General features: G+C 41.5%; 1 protein-coding gene and 1 pseudogene across 1 annotated transcript; both read right to left on the bottom strand.

Annotated features, from left to right (window-relative positions):
* Positions 1-1286: 1286 nt before the first annotated feature.
* Positions 1287-1493, bottom strand: LOC114551511 (uncharacterized; annotated as a pseudogene).
* Positions 1494-1665: 172 nt separating this feature from the next.
* LOC114551501 (uncharacterized) lies at positions 1666-14158 on the bottom strand. The gene is made up of 2 exons (XM_028572539.1): positions 14037-14158; positions 1666-2790 (listed from the first exon to the last, which is right to left on the bottom strand). Exon 2 carries the CDS (start codon positions 2709-2711, stop codon positions 1869-1871), a length of 843 nt encoding a protein of 280 aa, XP_028428340.1. The 5' UTR covers positions 2712-2790; positions 14037-14158; the 3' UTR covers positions 1666-1868.
* Positions 14159-15013: the final 855 nt, after the last annotated feature.

Raw genomic sequence — 15013 nt, 5'->3', positions numbered from 1 at the left:
GGTCCCCACCGCTAGCCAAACAGCGCTACTGTAGCTACTGTACTGTCAACAACGCTGTGGCTAACAACACTCAGATGATCACCCAAAGGACCGTAAAAAAACGCGTTAAGTCAGTGTGAGTAATGTCAGACAGGGATACGAGTTTCTACAGTGCTCTGCATTAATATTTATTTCTGAGGCGAGGGATAGGGTTGCAGAGAAGGGAGGCGACCCCACCAATCGTCGGCAGGTGCTGGCCGAGAGCGAGCTGCAGCTCGGCCAGCGCAGGGGTCAGACGTTCAGGTGACTGCTAGGAATCCGACGAGGGAGAGAGAGACAAAGGGGGCAGAAGTCAGCAGAGTGCCCTCATGGTGCACAAGGACGCCCTCGTCTCCTACGCCAGCTGTTCCCGTTGATGGTTGCAGGCATCAACAGGCTCAGGATGCTCAAGGGCAGTCCCCAGACCATGAGGGGCCTGGACGACACGCTGGTGGGTCGAAGCTTCCTGAGTTCTTTTTGGCTGCAACAACAATGAGTCAGACATACTAAACAAGTCACTGTAAAGAATCTAGCCAAGGCAGTTGTTGGCTCAGCCTAATTCTAGGCTCAGTATACAGCTCAAACCACACGGCAAACTGCTTGTATTGCTTGTGTTATGGCTCGGTCGGCCCTAGGTCGACCCGGTTCTCCACCGCATACAACCCTTCGGATATCAAGTGTCGCACTCTCTCCCTGCTCTTCGCAGCAGTATATGTCTCATCTGTTCCCCCATCTATTGGACCGGGGCTTCAATGTTAAAAAAGACACCTTAAGCGTTACCACCAACTTAGGTCACTATGCTGCTAGCTCTTTCTCTCATCCCAACGCCTGGATTGGGGGTTAGGTTTAGGGGTTAGGAAGTCTTTAGCGAAAGGCGAAAGACTTATGCGTTATGAAGAGAAACCAGAACAAGTACAGCCCTCTACTCGAGGGCAGCCGAAAACCCTAGTCGTCCCAGCCCACACCCTCGCGGTAAGCCTCACTTGCCAATATTTTCTCTCTGCTGTTTTTCCTGCCAATCAATAATGCAAATTCGCTGCTGCGTTTTTCACCGCAGTTGTCGTGTCTTAGATTATTATGGCAACGTTTTGATACCAGGAGCCCAATGAGGTTTTACAGACCATTCAGTCAAACTGAGCGGTTCTTGCGACAACTCCTGGCCACGAAGTCCGCCAGCCACTGCGACGCATGCCGCTCTTGGTCCAGTATCAAACACAACCACGGGGCAGTTCGGTGCGCGTTGTTACTTGGTTTTACACAAGACAGAAGAAGGGTGTACCGTTCCCGGCGGCGCTGCAATACCGGGTCGATGCGTGGAAGGAACGGAGCAAGCCCCTTATTCAAATCCTATTGACAAAAATCCATTTAATATGTTGTCCCCTGATAGATGTATCAGATATTAAACTGATAAGAACAGATTTTTTTTTTAATTTTTTTATTATTATTATTATTATTGACACAAGTTCAAAACACATTTCATAGAGGTCCTCACACAATTCACAAAACTTCAGTTACCATTTAAAATACAACTCAATAAATAAATAAGTTACTCTGTAAAACTATGTTTAAAACAGGTGTAGTACCGTAAAAGCATTTGTTTTCATACGTAATACAGGTAAAAGTTGTTTTCATAACTTTCAGGTAAAAGTTGTTTTCATAACTTTCAGGTAAATATAAAATGTTGTCATCTTGTGCATGTCAGAGTGTGTTTAGTGTCCATATTAAAAGTTTTAAGAGAGAGAGCGTTGGTTAAAAAGCTCTCTTCAAAAATCAGTTGTGCAGGAGCGCAGTGGGTCCCTAACAAGGATGTACTTAATCCGTTTGGGTCTCTCGGGATCCTGTTGCGGTGCTCAGAGGAGGCCCTCCCCTTGTTGCTCCTTCCCACCTGCCTCACCCGGAGAGTCAGGCCGCGGCTGCTTTGATTGCTTCTGCATGTGCTTTCTTACCAGCAAGTTTCTGGAGGTCCAAATGGCGTCTTTGATGGCGGCCAGGGTGAGCCACTGCTTTGCAAAGTCACATGCTGGCATCGGTTTCTTTGGGCTCACCCCATACAGCACTAGCTGTGCTGTGAGGACCTCCCTTGCTGGTAAGTACGGGAATTGCAAGGAGCCGGCCATTGCCCACTGGTCTACGGCAGCGCTGCACTCCCAGAGCAAATGCCTCACCGACTCCGGCTCGCCACAGTCAGGTCGGGGGCAGTTTGAGTGCGCTGACATGCCCCGGGAGTGCATAACGGACCTGACCGGGAGGATCTCGTGAGCCACCATCCACGACAGGTCCCGGAGTCTGTTTGGGAGAGCCGAATGGTTCACGTTGCGCCAAACAGTTGAGGGCTCGCCAAGTGCCAGCCCACGCACTGGACTCACTGGTTCCCGCTCCTGCACAACTGAAATGAGAGAGCGATGATTTGTTAAAACATACACTTCTTCTTGCTCAAGGTAAAAACGTTTTAAAAAGGTCTGGATAAAAACGTAGGTTGGCGGCAGGATAAAAGACACTGGTACTTTAAGATCCGAGGGTAATATCTTCAATCTTCTGAGGTATGACCCCATCCAGAACCGTGCCATAGCTGTAGTCTTAGGATTTCTGGATGGGGCCGTGGCTGCTGTTATGTGTATAGCTGTAAATCTGCTCCCTAAAAACAATAACAGGTCCGGCACTCCTTTCCCTCCTTTCTCTTTTGGCTTCTTCATCACGCTTCTTTGCACTCGTTCCCACTTGGACCCCCACAGGAAATAAAAGATGGCTCGTTCCAGGTCTAAAATCACTTTCCTGGGTGGGATAAAAACAGAGCTGATGAGTAAAAATAAGAGTAAAATCACTGCCTTGATGATTAAAACCTTTCCTTCCATTGTCAGTCCTCTAAGTTTCCAGTACCCTAGTCTCTGCCTAACTTTCCCTACCATGTCTGGCCAATTTGTTTTCCCTCCCCCCTCCTGATTGAATTTTACCCCAAGTATTTTTTGGTCTGTCCGGGTCACGGTCAGGGGGAGTCCGGTAGTCTCAGTCGCCGTCCACGGCCCATAAAAATGGGATAGGGTCTTGCCTCTATTTAGTTTTGACCCAGAAGGCCCGTCCGAAAAAGTTGACAGATAAAAGGTCAGTGCATAAAATGTTAATATCATCCATATATAAAATGCACTTTGTTGCGAGTCCCCCGCTCCCCGGCACTCCTACCCCATTAATCAGTTTGTCCCTTCTCAAGATCTGTGCCAATGGTTCGATGGAAATAACATAAAGGAGGGCAGATAACGGACAACCCTGACGGACACCGCAGTTGATATTGACTGCTTTTGTCAGATTCCCGTTAACGAGGAATTTGCTGGTAATGCCCCGGTACAGCAATCCCACCCAGGCTATAAACCTTCTTGGGAAGCCCATTTTTTGCAGTACCTGGAAAAGGTACTGGTGCGAGACCCGATCAAAAGCCTTCTCAAAATCTAAATTTAGGACTACTAGCCGGATGTTTCTGTCTCTTGCATAACAGATGGTGTCTCGGATCAGTATGAGGCTGTCGGTGATCTTCCTCCCTGGTATGGCACAGGCTTGATCCGGGTGAATCAACCCTTCTAAAAACAGAGAAATGCGTGATGCTAAAAGTTTACTAAAAAGTTTACAATCAACATTTAAAAGTGTGATGGTTCTCCAATTTCTCAGGTCAGTCTTGTCTTTGTCTTTGTAAAGCAGGGTCACTATCCCTACTCTAAAGCTATCAGGAAGTCATTCAAGTTTTTCAAAGTCGCTAAAAACATCAAACAAGTCAGGTGCTAAAATGTCCCAAAATGTTAAATAAAATTCTAAGGGAAGTCCGTCTTCTCCTGGGGACTTCCCTGTTCTAAAACTCTTGATACATTCATTTAACTCTAGAATGGTAAAATCCTGGGTTAAAAGCACACTGTCGTCTATGGTTTGCTCAATGAAATTTAAAACTTCCACCATGGTGTCTCTTTGAACCGGTTTTTCTCTATATAGTTCTGTATAAAAGTTTTCAATTGTGTCTTTAAGTCCCTCTGTTGTTTTAACAGTGCAGCCATTTTCTTTTTTTAAGCTAAAAATGCCCCCCCTTTATTTACTATTTTCTTAAAAAAGTATCTTGTACACTGTTATGGAAGTTTCCTTTGCAGCAGGGGGGGAAATTTCAGAGTTTAGTAAATTGAAACAAATAAGACAGACTGAGACTAAAACCAAGTTGGGTTTTTGTATTTTATTAAAAAAGATATATTTGCAAATAGGATCAACATGATTTCACAAAAGGCCGCAGCCCAGTGTGGAGTCAGTTTCTCAAATGCGTGAACAGAACACCAGGCTTATATACATCTTCAGAGTGACAACACATACGCACTTGGCTTAGTATGACGCTACAATTTTGACAGGTAATCTGATACAAATGAAGACAATCATAGAAATACAAGAGACATCTCGGAGCCATCTCACCTCCTCCTCCCTGTATGACTTTCACCCCCCAGTTACAGCTAAACTGGCATGAGAAAACTAGAGATAGTTTTAGGGTGACCTTGTACCTTTATCGGTTCAGGCTCACATAATGTTCCAGACTGCATGTCTCACAAAGTTAGAATCAAAATCTACATGTGGGAATGAGACTCTTTCAGCATTTGTGAGAGCAGTAAAGTAGAAATAAAACATAAAAATATAAGGAATTGTGCTTAAATGTAATTTTGCCATTACATTCCACCCTTTTGATTACAACCTAATCACAATACACAAATTACTTTAATGATTACATATATTTGTTTTGCAGATAGCATCGTCCATGTCTTCTATTGTCAGAGGTTGCTAGCACTTGACAAATCGTTGGAAACAATCTTTACCATTGTTTCGTGTGTGTGTGTGTGTGTGTGTGTGTGTGTGTGTGTGTGTGTGTGTGTGTGTGTGTGTGTGTGTGTGTGTGTGTGGTCCCCTTCTTGGCTGTTTTGAGCCTCTGTAAGAAGGAGCATTTAAACACACTGCTTCTCAAAGTTTGATCTATGTCATCATTGATTCAACAATATTGCTTAAATGGGGTTAATCAATTAAACAAGGTTCATACAGATAGTTATAGTAAACATTTTCTGTTACCACCAATATTCCATTAAAAATATGTACTTAAGGTACAATAAAAACAGCAATATCGAAAAGTCCAACCATTTTTTGAAACTGGAAACGATCAAAGCGGTTTTTCTGTCAATCAATTAATTGATTTAGCAACTAATCATTTCAGTTGCACTTGTAGGCCTATATATTGGTCAGGCAGTTTGATGACAATAAAACATATTTCATAAACATATGTTTTGTGTACAAAAATCCTAATTCTTTTTAACCCAAATATGTCAGATTACAAATAGCATCTGTAAGCATTTGACAAAATTCTGATACTAACTTTTTTGTCTTTGAAATCCAAATTAGTTATTCCTAAAAATGACATAATTTGTCTTTGAAATCAAAAACCAACTGTTTGTTTATCACCTATATGAATTTCCCCAGTGTGGGCTAAATTCCCTCAGATGAAAGCAAGAAGTATTTCAAATATAATTGACTTCCGATTGAAAGTAACTGTTAATTTGAACTCCTATACAATCCATCAATAGGAGACCTATTATCCTAATTCAAAAGTACTTTTAGCTCTCTGGTACCAGCAGGAACTGGCCTGAAAGGCAACTTCTTGTTTTTTTCTAAACTTTTCCTGACTAAATTGTTATCCCTTCTATTTATAAAGTATACTAGTATATTATAATATCATTATCTTTATAGTATAAAAGTATTATCTTTTACTGTTTATAAGAGTTATCTTTAACTTATATTATATTTTACTTTTCGTGTAAACATATAAATATGAGAGTAAATATTAAATGAATATGTGTATACCATTGTCTCAGTACATTACTCATAATGTACATCATTAAGCAGTCACATCAACATTAAACATTTTCATTTAGCTATTTAGTCTTAATCATATCTCCAAGTTGTTGATATATTTAATCATCATGGTTTCAAACCCCATCTCAGCACTCACACAAAAATAGTTTACAGATGTTTTATGTCAGACTTTACCTAAAGCCAAAGTTATTTCTATCAAATTTTCATCAATCCAATTCAGATTCGAACAATGAAACGTACTTTAAACATTTCCTGACACATCAACTGAATACTTATCTTAAAAGTAAAAAAAAGTACTTCTAATTATCTTCTCCTAATAATGTGTGTATTTTCAGAATGTGAGTCTGTGTGCTACTTAAAGGAGAATTCCGGCCAATTTTTACGTTAATCTTGATCGCTATAGCTACGCGAGTACTTTCGATAGAAAAACCCCGACCCGAATCAGTGCAGGTAACACTGAGAAGCTGCAGCTACGTACTACAAGCGTCCCCTGAGCTAAAACGGCAGTGCTCGGGGCAAGTTTTAGAGTGCCTTTGTGCCTCTTAACAGACACAAAATGCAATTAATATGTCTGTGCCACAAGAACAGGGCCCTTACGTGTCAACAAGATGCGTTTTCAACTCAGACATTGTTTAAATTCACCTACCCTGGTCCCTGTCTCGATCCTGCCAGTAGCTAGCTTGCCCTGCTAGCTGATAGCCGTTAGCTGCTAGCTGCCGTTTGGTGAGTGTATTCAGACAGGCTTCTGTGATAATCATCCCAAAAACAATCCACGGAGCGGTGGTGGTGTGGCTATGTCCTCCAGAGGACAGGTCATGTCATGTCTTGAAGTGTATTCCCCTAAAAAAACAATAGTGCGGTAGTAGCTGTTAGCTGCTAGCTGCCCTCCGTGAGTGTGTACAGCCAGATAGCTGTTAGCCGTTAGCTGCTAGCTGCCGTCCGGAGAGTGTATTCAGCCAGGCATCTGTGATAATCATCCCAATAAAAATCCACGGAGCGCCCGGTGGGTTGGTGGATATCCTGCATAGGACAGATCATGCCTTTGCAGCGAAAGGTTTAGATTATTTCCCCCTCAAAATAGGTAATTTAGCACTGTAGTGGTTATGACCATATCAGTGACTATGTAACTACATGGAAACGGGATAAACGATGTCTGTGGCTTGCACAGTAATAGCGTTACTGAAGCCTAGCTGTTGCATCGCGCGGTCTCCTGGGAATTCAGTTGTAGCAGAAAAAGGTAAACAGTAATTTGCAGATTGGAGTGTAGTGTGTGTGAAGAGTGAAAAGCGGAGTTGTTTATAACGGAAGAAGCTTGGAGTATGAAGAATATAGCAGATATGCAACACACGGAAGAGCCTTTTGCGTTTGATGGTCATCCTTATTTATTCGAACCAGAGTATACAGACGAAGAACTAGCCTCAAGAGTTGGAAAGAACGAGACTGACAGACAGAGGGGAAACAGACAGATGAACTTGCTGCTCCAAGCACAAGCTAAAGGTAGCCTTCAGTAACTGGGGGACATAGCCACACCACCGGGCGCTCCGTGGATTTTTATTGGGATGATTAGCACAGATGCCTGGCTGAATACACTCACCGGACGGCAGCAAGCAGCTAACGGCTAACACCTATCTGGCTGTACACACTCACCGGAGGGCAGCTAGCAGCTAACAGCTACTACAGCACTATTGTTTTTTTTAGGGGGGAATACACTTCATGACATGACCTGTCCTCTGGAGGACATAGCCACACCACCACCGCTCCGTGGATTGTTATTGGGATGATTATCACAGAAGCCTGTCTGAATACACTCACCAAACGGCAGCTAACGGCTATCAGCTAGCAGGGCAAGCTAGCTACTGGCAGGATCGAGACAGGGACCAGGGTAGGTGAATTTAAACAATGTCTGAGTTGAAAACGCATCTTGTTGACACGTAAGGGCCCTGTTCTTGTGGCACAGACATATTAATTGCATTTTGTGTCTGTTAAGAGGCACAAAGGCACTCTAAAACTTGCCCCGAGCACTGCCGTTTTAGCTCAGGGGACGCTTGTAGTACGTAGCTGCAGCTTCTCAGTGTTACCTGCACTGATTCGGGTCGGGGTTTTTTCTATCGAAAGTACTCGCGTAGCTATAGCGATCAAGATTAACGTAAAAATTGGCCGGAATTCTCCTTTAACTTCACAATGCGTCAGATGTGTCAGAGCAGAACGGTGCTCCCCCCCCCCTCCTTCTCTCAGTCCGTCTGCTGGTCCGAACCTCCAGACAGTTTTTACTGGTCCTGCAGCTGGAGGGGGAGTGAGATGGACGCGACTGATACAAATGAGGCGCCGTGTGGCACAAACCAGAACTCCAAAAAGCATTATTTGTTTTTTTATCAATATTATCACTTGGAAAAGTGTTTACTTATTTTAATGAATATCAATAATTTATACAACCGCATTACTTTCCCTCATGCTGGTTTAACTCTATAAAATCCATACAAATTGTGCTAAAAAGGAAACACTGCTTCTGTAATTGTTCTCTTTTAGATTACTTTAACACAACCTTTAAAGTAAATAGTGAAAGTCAATCAAAACAAAACTAAATTTTCTTTAGTCTTAGTTTTTAAATTTAAAAAATGATGTGAACACCCCATTCATTAAACACCCAATTTATTATTGCTACTATATCCCTTCTATTTGAGGCATGACAAGCTCATGACTCAAAACAACGCAGCACATATAAATAATCTGTTCAGTGGTTTAGCCATTAACACTGTCCTGTGTTACACAGCAAAACCTGAATAAAAGCAACACAAAATTCAATAAATCATTTCTTTTAAAAGAAAACCATTCACCAAAGTGTTTTCAACATCAACATCAATTAATTTAGTTTTAACCTATTTCTGATATAGCAAATCAAAATACAAAGTCTTTAGTGCAGTTTTACTGAAAAAAAAACTCACTAGAGTACAATATTAAATTAACTGTTTTTAGGCTGAAATCTCATATCAACCTGTATTGGTTTCAATATAACCAATAAACTAAGACGAATTAAACAAAAATATGTTGTTTATTTACTTTTTATCTTTAGTTTGCAACCCAAAGTTATACTAACCGTTGTCTGGTAGTTCTAAAAATCATTATGAATGAAAATTTTTAGGCCTATAGAACAAACCTAAGTCGTTCCAATTGACCTCTATTTATCCAAATTGTTACCTGATATGGGAAACATATCACATTCTATAATTTATGACAAAAACTATATCAAAAATCATTTCTGAACCATTTACTGTACATGCACAACTCCTGTTTTTCTCTTATCTCTGAGTGTGTGTGTGTGTGTTGCTATGGCCTTGCTGCTCTGTAAGCTTAGTCTACAGTGAGGGTTAACCAATCAGCTCACTGAGTGGCTCTGCTGCTCTCATTGTGGTTGTTAGCATGTCATCAGGAGACATAATCCGTTACCAGTTGGTCCTCACACAGTGGTGTGTCTGCTGGGTGTCCTCTTCACCCAAGTCCAATGTGTGGAGGTGCTGTAAACAAAATCTCAAAAGGTTGACAGGTTTGGTCGCTATGCGTGCACATTCTATACCTCAGTACAATAAGCAGAGCTTTTGTCAAATGTAGGCATGTTGCATTTTGAATGCAAACCACTATACTTGAGATTTTGGTAGGAATTCATCATTTTGGAATTATTTCAGTAAGTAGGGCTTTGGCTCCTACACTAGCTGACAGTAGTCTTGATCCAAAAAGAAATCATTTGTGAACCAATGTTGCTTCACCATTGTGAAACAACTGTTTTTCCCTCAATTGTATTTCCATCATCCTAATCATACTTTTTACACCTGGTTTTAACCCATGTGTCAACTTTGCAACATTTAGGAAAGAAAAAGCTGGATAGCTTTCTGTTAGGAAGAATGAGCTCTACTGCTTGTACTGAGAGATGAGATGGCAGAGGTCCAAATCAGATAGCATCAGAAACACCTACAACAGAGAAGCCCACACGGTTAGGCCACTGCTAGAGTCTCTGGAAGAAGAACTGTTAACCTTAAAAAAATGAAATCAGGGTTAGTGAGAGGTGTGTCAGAGAGGTCCGGTCATGGTACCACCTGTAGCTCTACAACACCATTGTTTCTCTCTGTCAGCTGGTGTGTGGAGAAGAAAATCAGGGTTAAGAACAGTGAATCTGTTAGAGTGACATTTTGCAATCTAACAGAGTAGTAATATCTAAGGTACCTGGCCACAGATAAATAGAGTTTTTCATTCTGTTCCCACAAAATGTGTGACACAGAATGTGGAACAGGGCGTATTTAATGCTTCGAGTGGCAGAATCAAGTTTAGCAGAGAAATTTGCAACCGGACGGAGTTTTGTCGCCGTGGTGTTGCAGCAACACAGAGCCACGCAGCTCTTGTGCTTATCATCGGTCTGCATAAACTGTTTTTAGGGATCTGGCAGTCCCAGCGTCGGGGAAGCCAGTTTCATATTCACAGCGCTTCATTAGCTTCGGCAGCAAAAAGTCTTACAGTGACCTCAGGAACCTGTACAGGCATTTTTACGTAACAGGCTCAAGTAGAAAAAATCCTAATCATTAACACTAAAGTGAAAAAGCTGCTATTCTGTTCATTTTACATGAAAACAGCACTGTACCAAAAAACTCTCTCGAGGAAGGAAAAAGCAGATGCAGCCTTGAGAGATGTAGAAAAAACACAAGCTGGGCTCTTTAAAAACTATATTGGTTGTCAGTCAAGCTACAACACAGTCAGTATCAGTCCAAATCAGATGTGAGGTTGTCAAACTGTCATTATATCTCTAAAGAACCATTTTGAGCATTTCTTAATCAGGCCCTGTAGTAACATGAGCTGTGTAAAGCAGGTTGTCAGGTTTCATGCAGTCAGAGGCAGGGCTGATTACAGACGCCGCCTCAGTGAGCTCATTTTAGCCACACTGTGATTAACAAATGTGGTTTTGTTAGATGCATCATTATGAGAAATCAAATCACAGGTGTTGAGGTTAAGCCAATGTTAAAAGTGCACATTAAATCACTACCTGAGCAAAATAAGTGGACATAAATCAGACCCCAAAAAAAAGTTTCCCATGTATATGAGAAAGGAACAGAAAATTGTTCTTTTACTGTTTAACCTGTATTCCCAATTGACCAAATAGAATGACCACTGCACTTCAGTGTCAAATCTTTAGCTCTAATAATCAAGTTATGTGAGTGGAACCCTTTTAACTTTACCCTCAGTAGTAGGCATTTTCTTGTAGGTTTCAGAAGATAACATACTATAATGGTTTAACTGATTAGATTCTTTTTTCAGAACTTTCTAACCTATCAATTGTCCCTAAATAGCAAAAACAAAAAACAGTGTATCAGTGCCAAGCATTTCTTCATTGCATGAAGCGAGTGTGTGTGTTTTATAGCAGTATCTTCCTTATCAGCTTTTGGACTCAGTCAAACAGAGGGATTAGTGTTGTTCTCTGTCTGAGGTGTTTTTTGCTTTTTCTTCAGGCAGTTACATACCCAATGTCCAGAGTCCTTGCAGTACAAACACTGGTCTCGGTTGTAGGGCTCATTATTTTGCCCACGGTACCCGCCTCGGCACCTTCTGGCTCGACCACGTCCTTCGTGGGAGTGGCCTTTTCTTGGGTCCGCGCTCCATATGTTGCCCACCAGCCTGTTGTAACATACAGACAAACGCTTCAAACATGGTTTTCTCACGTACTCGTTGGTCTTTCCACCCGATGCAGGTGTGACTGATGTTGTCGGTCCTGTCCGATAGTTGAGTCTGTGTCCTCTTCGTCCCTCCGTTTCTCCAACTTGTCTTTCTGAACTGATGAGGAGGTTATTGGTGTATGTGTGTTTTTGCAATCTTTCCCTGAATCATACCTTTAGTTTTTCCTGTACTCAGTAGCTTTAAATCCTCTTAATTTTGTTTTTTTCATTATTTTTTTCTCTTGTTCTCCTAATTCCTGTTTGAATATTTTCAATTTGCCCAAATTTAAAGGAAAACCCAAAACTTTTTGACGAATATGGACAATCCAAACTTTTGAGCCGTATTTTCACACCATGTCATCCACCATGGTTCCCGTAGGGATGTGTGACCCGGATCTCCCCGACCCGTTACCCATTTTACTGGGAAGAAGTACTTCTATCCTACTTACAATCGTCACTGTAAGGCCAGGTTTCTATCTTATTTTGGAAAAACCAAACACAAAAAAACCTAACAGTTTCTGAAAAACCGTTTATTAGATTTACTTCAAAACCTAATTAGATTTGTCCCCCGAAAATCTATAAAGCAAAGTCACACCCGTGTGTGGATCAGTTTTATGGTGCAAAAATACTGCTAGAATGATCACAATTAGGCCTATGTATTTACACAAACATAAAAGACTAGGCCTACCCAAAATTAATACAAAACAACCCCAAAGTGGTTATCCTATTTTAGTATCCAACGTCAGTATTTGTTTCTGGAAGTTTACTACAGCCAATTTAAATTACTCTTAATTCAATTTAAATTAGAGTGTGATCTTACCCTGCTGCGTGGAATTGCTTCCGTCTTAACAGATCAGTGTTGGGTCAGTAGAGCCCTCCGTGGTTTCTGATCCTCTCTCTCTGAATGCTTTTTGGGCGAGGTAGAGGCGAAGATCGTTGGATCTCGGATGGCGAGTCCTCAGTCAACCACGGAGTCTCTTTTATCTGACTCCCGCACATGATCCCATCCTCGTCGCCATTTGTTAAGGAAGTTTCCTTTGCAGCAGGGGGGGAAATTTCAGAGTTTAGTAAATTGAAACAAATAAGACAGACTGAGACTAAAACCAAGTTGGGTTTTTGTATTTTATTAAAAAAGATATATTTGCAAATAGGATCAACATGATTTCACAAAAGGCCGCAGCCCAGTGTGGAGTCAGTTTCTCAAATGCGTGAACAGAACACCAGGCTTATATACATCTTCAGAGTGACAACACACACGCACTTGGCTTAGTATGACACTACAATTTTGACAGGCAATCTGATACACGTGAAGACAATCAGAGAAATACAAGAGACATCTTGGAGTCATGTCACCTCCTCCTCCCTGTATGACTTTCACCCCCCAGTTACAGCTAAACTGGCATGAGAAAACTAGAGATAGTTTTAGGGTGACCTTGTACCTTTATCGGTTCAGGCTAACAGCTCACATAATGTTCCAGACTGAATGTCTCACAAAGTTAGAATCAAAATCTACATGTGGGAATGAGAGACTCTTTCAGCATTTGTGAGAGCAGTAAAGTAGAAATAAAACATAAAAATATAAGGAATTGTGCTTAAATGTAATTTTGCCATTACAACACTTTTCCCCTTCCTCTATTTCTTTTTCTTTGCTTCTTAAAATGACACCCTTGCTTTTAATTTCTGCTAAAAGGGACATCTCTCCTTTAATTTGTTTCATGTCTTTATGAAGATCCATCCCTTGTTGGTTTAGTTTAAAATACCGCTGGAGTTGTTTTTGCAGTCCCAACATGCGTCTGTCGTCCCTATCTTTCTTTCTCTTACTGCCTTTCTAAAGAAAGTCTGGGTCTGCCCTTTTACCATTTCCCACCAATGTGCACGTGTATCGTACAAGTCTTGAAGGGTCTGCCACTCTAGGTACTGCTCCCAATACTGACTAACTAACTCCCTATCCTCTAAAAGGGAGCAGTTGAGCTTCCACAGACCACTTCCTAGTGTCACCTCAGAAGAAAGTAAGAGGGTGCAGGAAAGCATAGCGTGGTCAGAAAAGAAAACCGGTTCCAATATAGCATCCATTGGTGGGCAATCGCGTGATAAAATGTAATCTATACGAGAGGCTCTAGTGCCATCACCACTGAACCAGGTGAAGCCTTGCTCTTTGGGTTGCATGGTTCTAAAACAGTCGAGAAGTTTAAAATCTTTGCATATGTCCCATAATAAAACCGATGTTTAGTCAATTTTAAGAGCTTCCCCTGCTCCTTTCCTGTCGTTCCTGCTTAAAATACAATTAAAATCTCCCCCTACAACTAGTGGTGCCCTACATAGCATGTGGAATTGCAGGTCTTCTAAAAGGTTGTACCTGTCATTTTTATCATTAAAGCCATAAATATTTAAGACGTTAAAATCTCTTCCCATAAAAGTCAAGTGTGCTAAAAGTGCCCGGCCGTCTCTCACCACGGTGCTACCCTTCACTGTGACTAGGGTTTTTTTGATTAGAATGGCCACTCCATCATTTTTGTTCTGGTTTGATCCACTCCATATTGATGTTTGTTGCCATAGCTCCTTCCAATCTCTGTAATGGTTTAAAAACGGCAGGCCACACTCCTGTATTAAAAACACATCAGACTTAAAAGAGTTAAGAAAAGATAAAACAGTCTCTGCTCTAACTCTCGACTTCACACTTCTCAACCCAGTCTCATATAAAAACGTACCCTGACTACGTTGGTCCAAAGTGCAATAACGTAGAGGGGTTACAATTATGGCCCTTGAATTGTATGACTGTTACATTTTTTCTGCCTATTCTTTTCCTAATGTTCTGCGTCCAAGTCACGTGACTTTCAAGATTCCGGCCGTGAGAACAAAAAAGATGGCTGACATTTCTCAGTTTTTAGTGAAAAAATCAATATTTTGAGTTAGTTTCTGCATAAAAATGCGTTTTGATTACATTTCTAGCGAGAAATATATATTTTATTTTCATTATATTCACTCAGTGAATGTACATGATCACTCGCTTGCTTGTTGTTGCGAAGATTTTTCAGATATCGCCAGAATAATGTGAAACTGACACGTTTTGGTTGCTATGGACGCTGCTATCGCCTAGCATAGCTGTGGACCCAGATTCCACATAGGACTCCATTGCGATTTCGCTCAGTCTGACGGATCAAAACCCACTAAATGCGTTGCGTCTGAGGTTGATTTACTGATCAACACATTATTCCGTGGCACCGGGAGAAGCTAATGTTGACAAAGTTACGAGTTACGATCGGATGTTTGTCCGCTGTGTTTAATTTTGAAATCTACCGGATCCTCTGTGCATTTAACCTCCTGTGTGGTGCGATCTCATTGATGGGTTTTGACGCGTCATGGCCTCAAGAAGAAGAAGACGAAGAAGAAGAAGAAGAAGAAGAAACAACGAGGGAAAAGATGCAGGA

The sequence above is a fragment of the Perca flavescens genome, unplaced genomic scaffold (assembly GCF_004354835.1).
Source record: "Perca flavescens isolate YP-PL-M2 unplaced genomic scaffold, PFLA_1.0 EPR50_1.1_unplaced_scaf_12, whole genome shotgun sequence".
NCBI lineage: Eukaryota > Metazoa > Chordata > Actinopteri > Perciformes > Percidae > Perca > Perca flavescens.
Note: the sequence above shows the minus strand (reverse complement) of the source record. Positions and strands in the feature narration are given on the sequence as shown.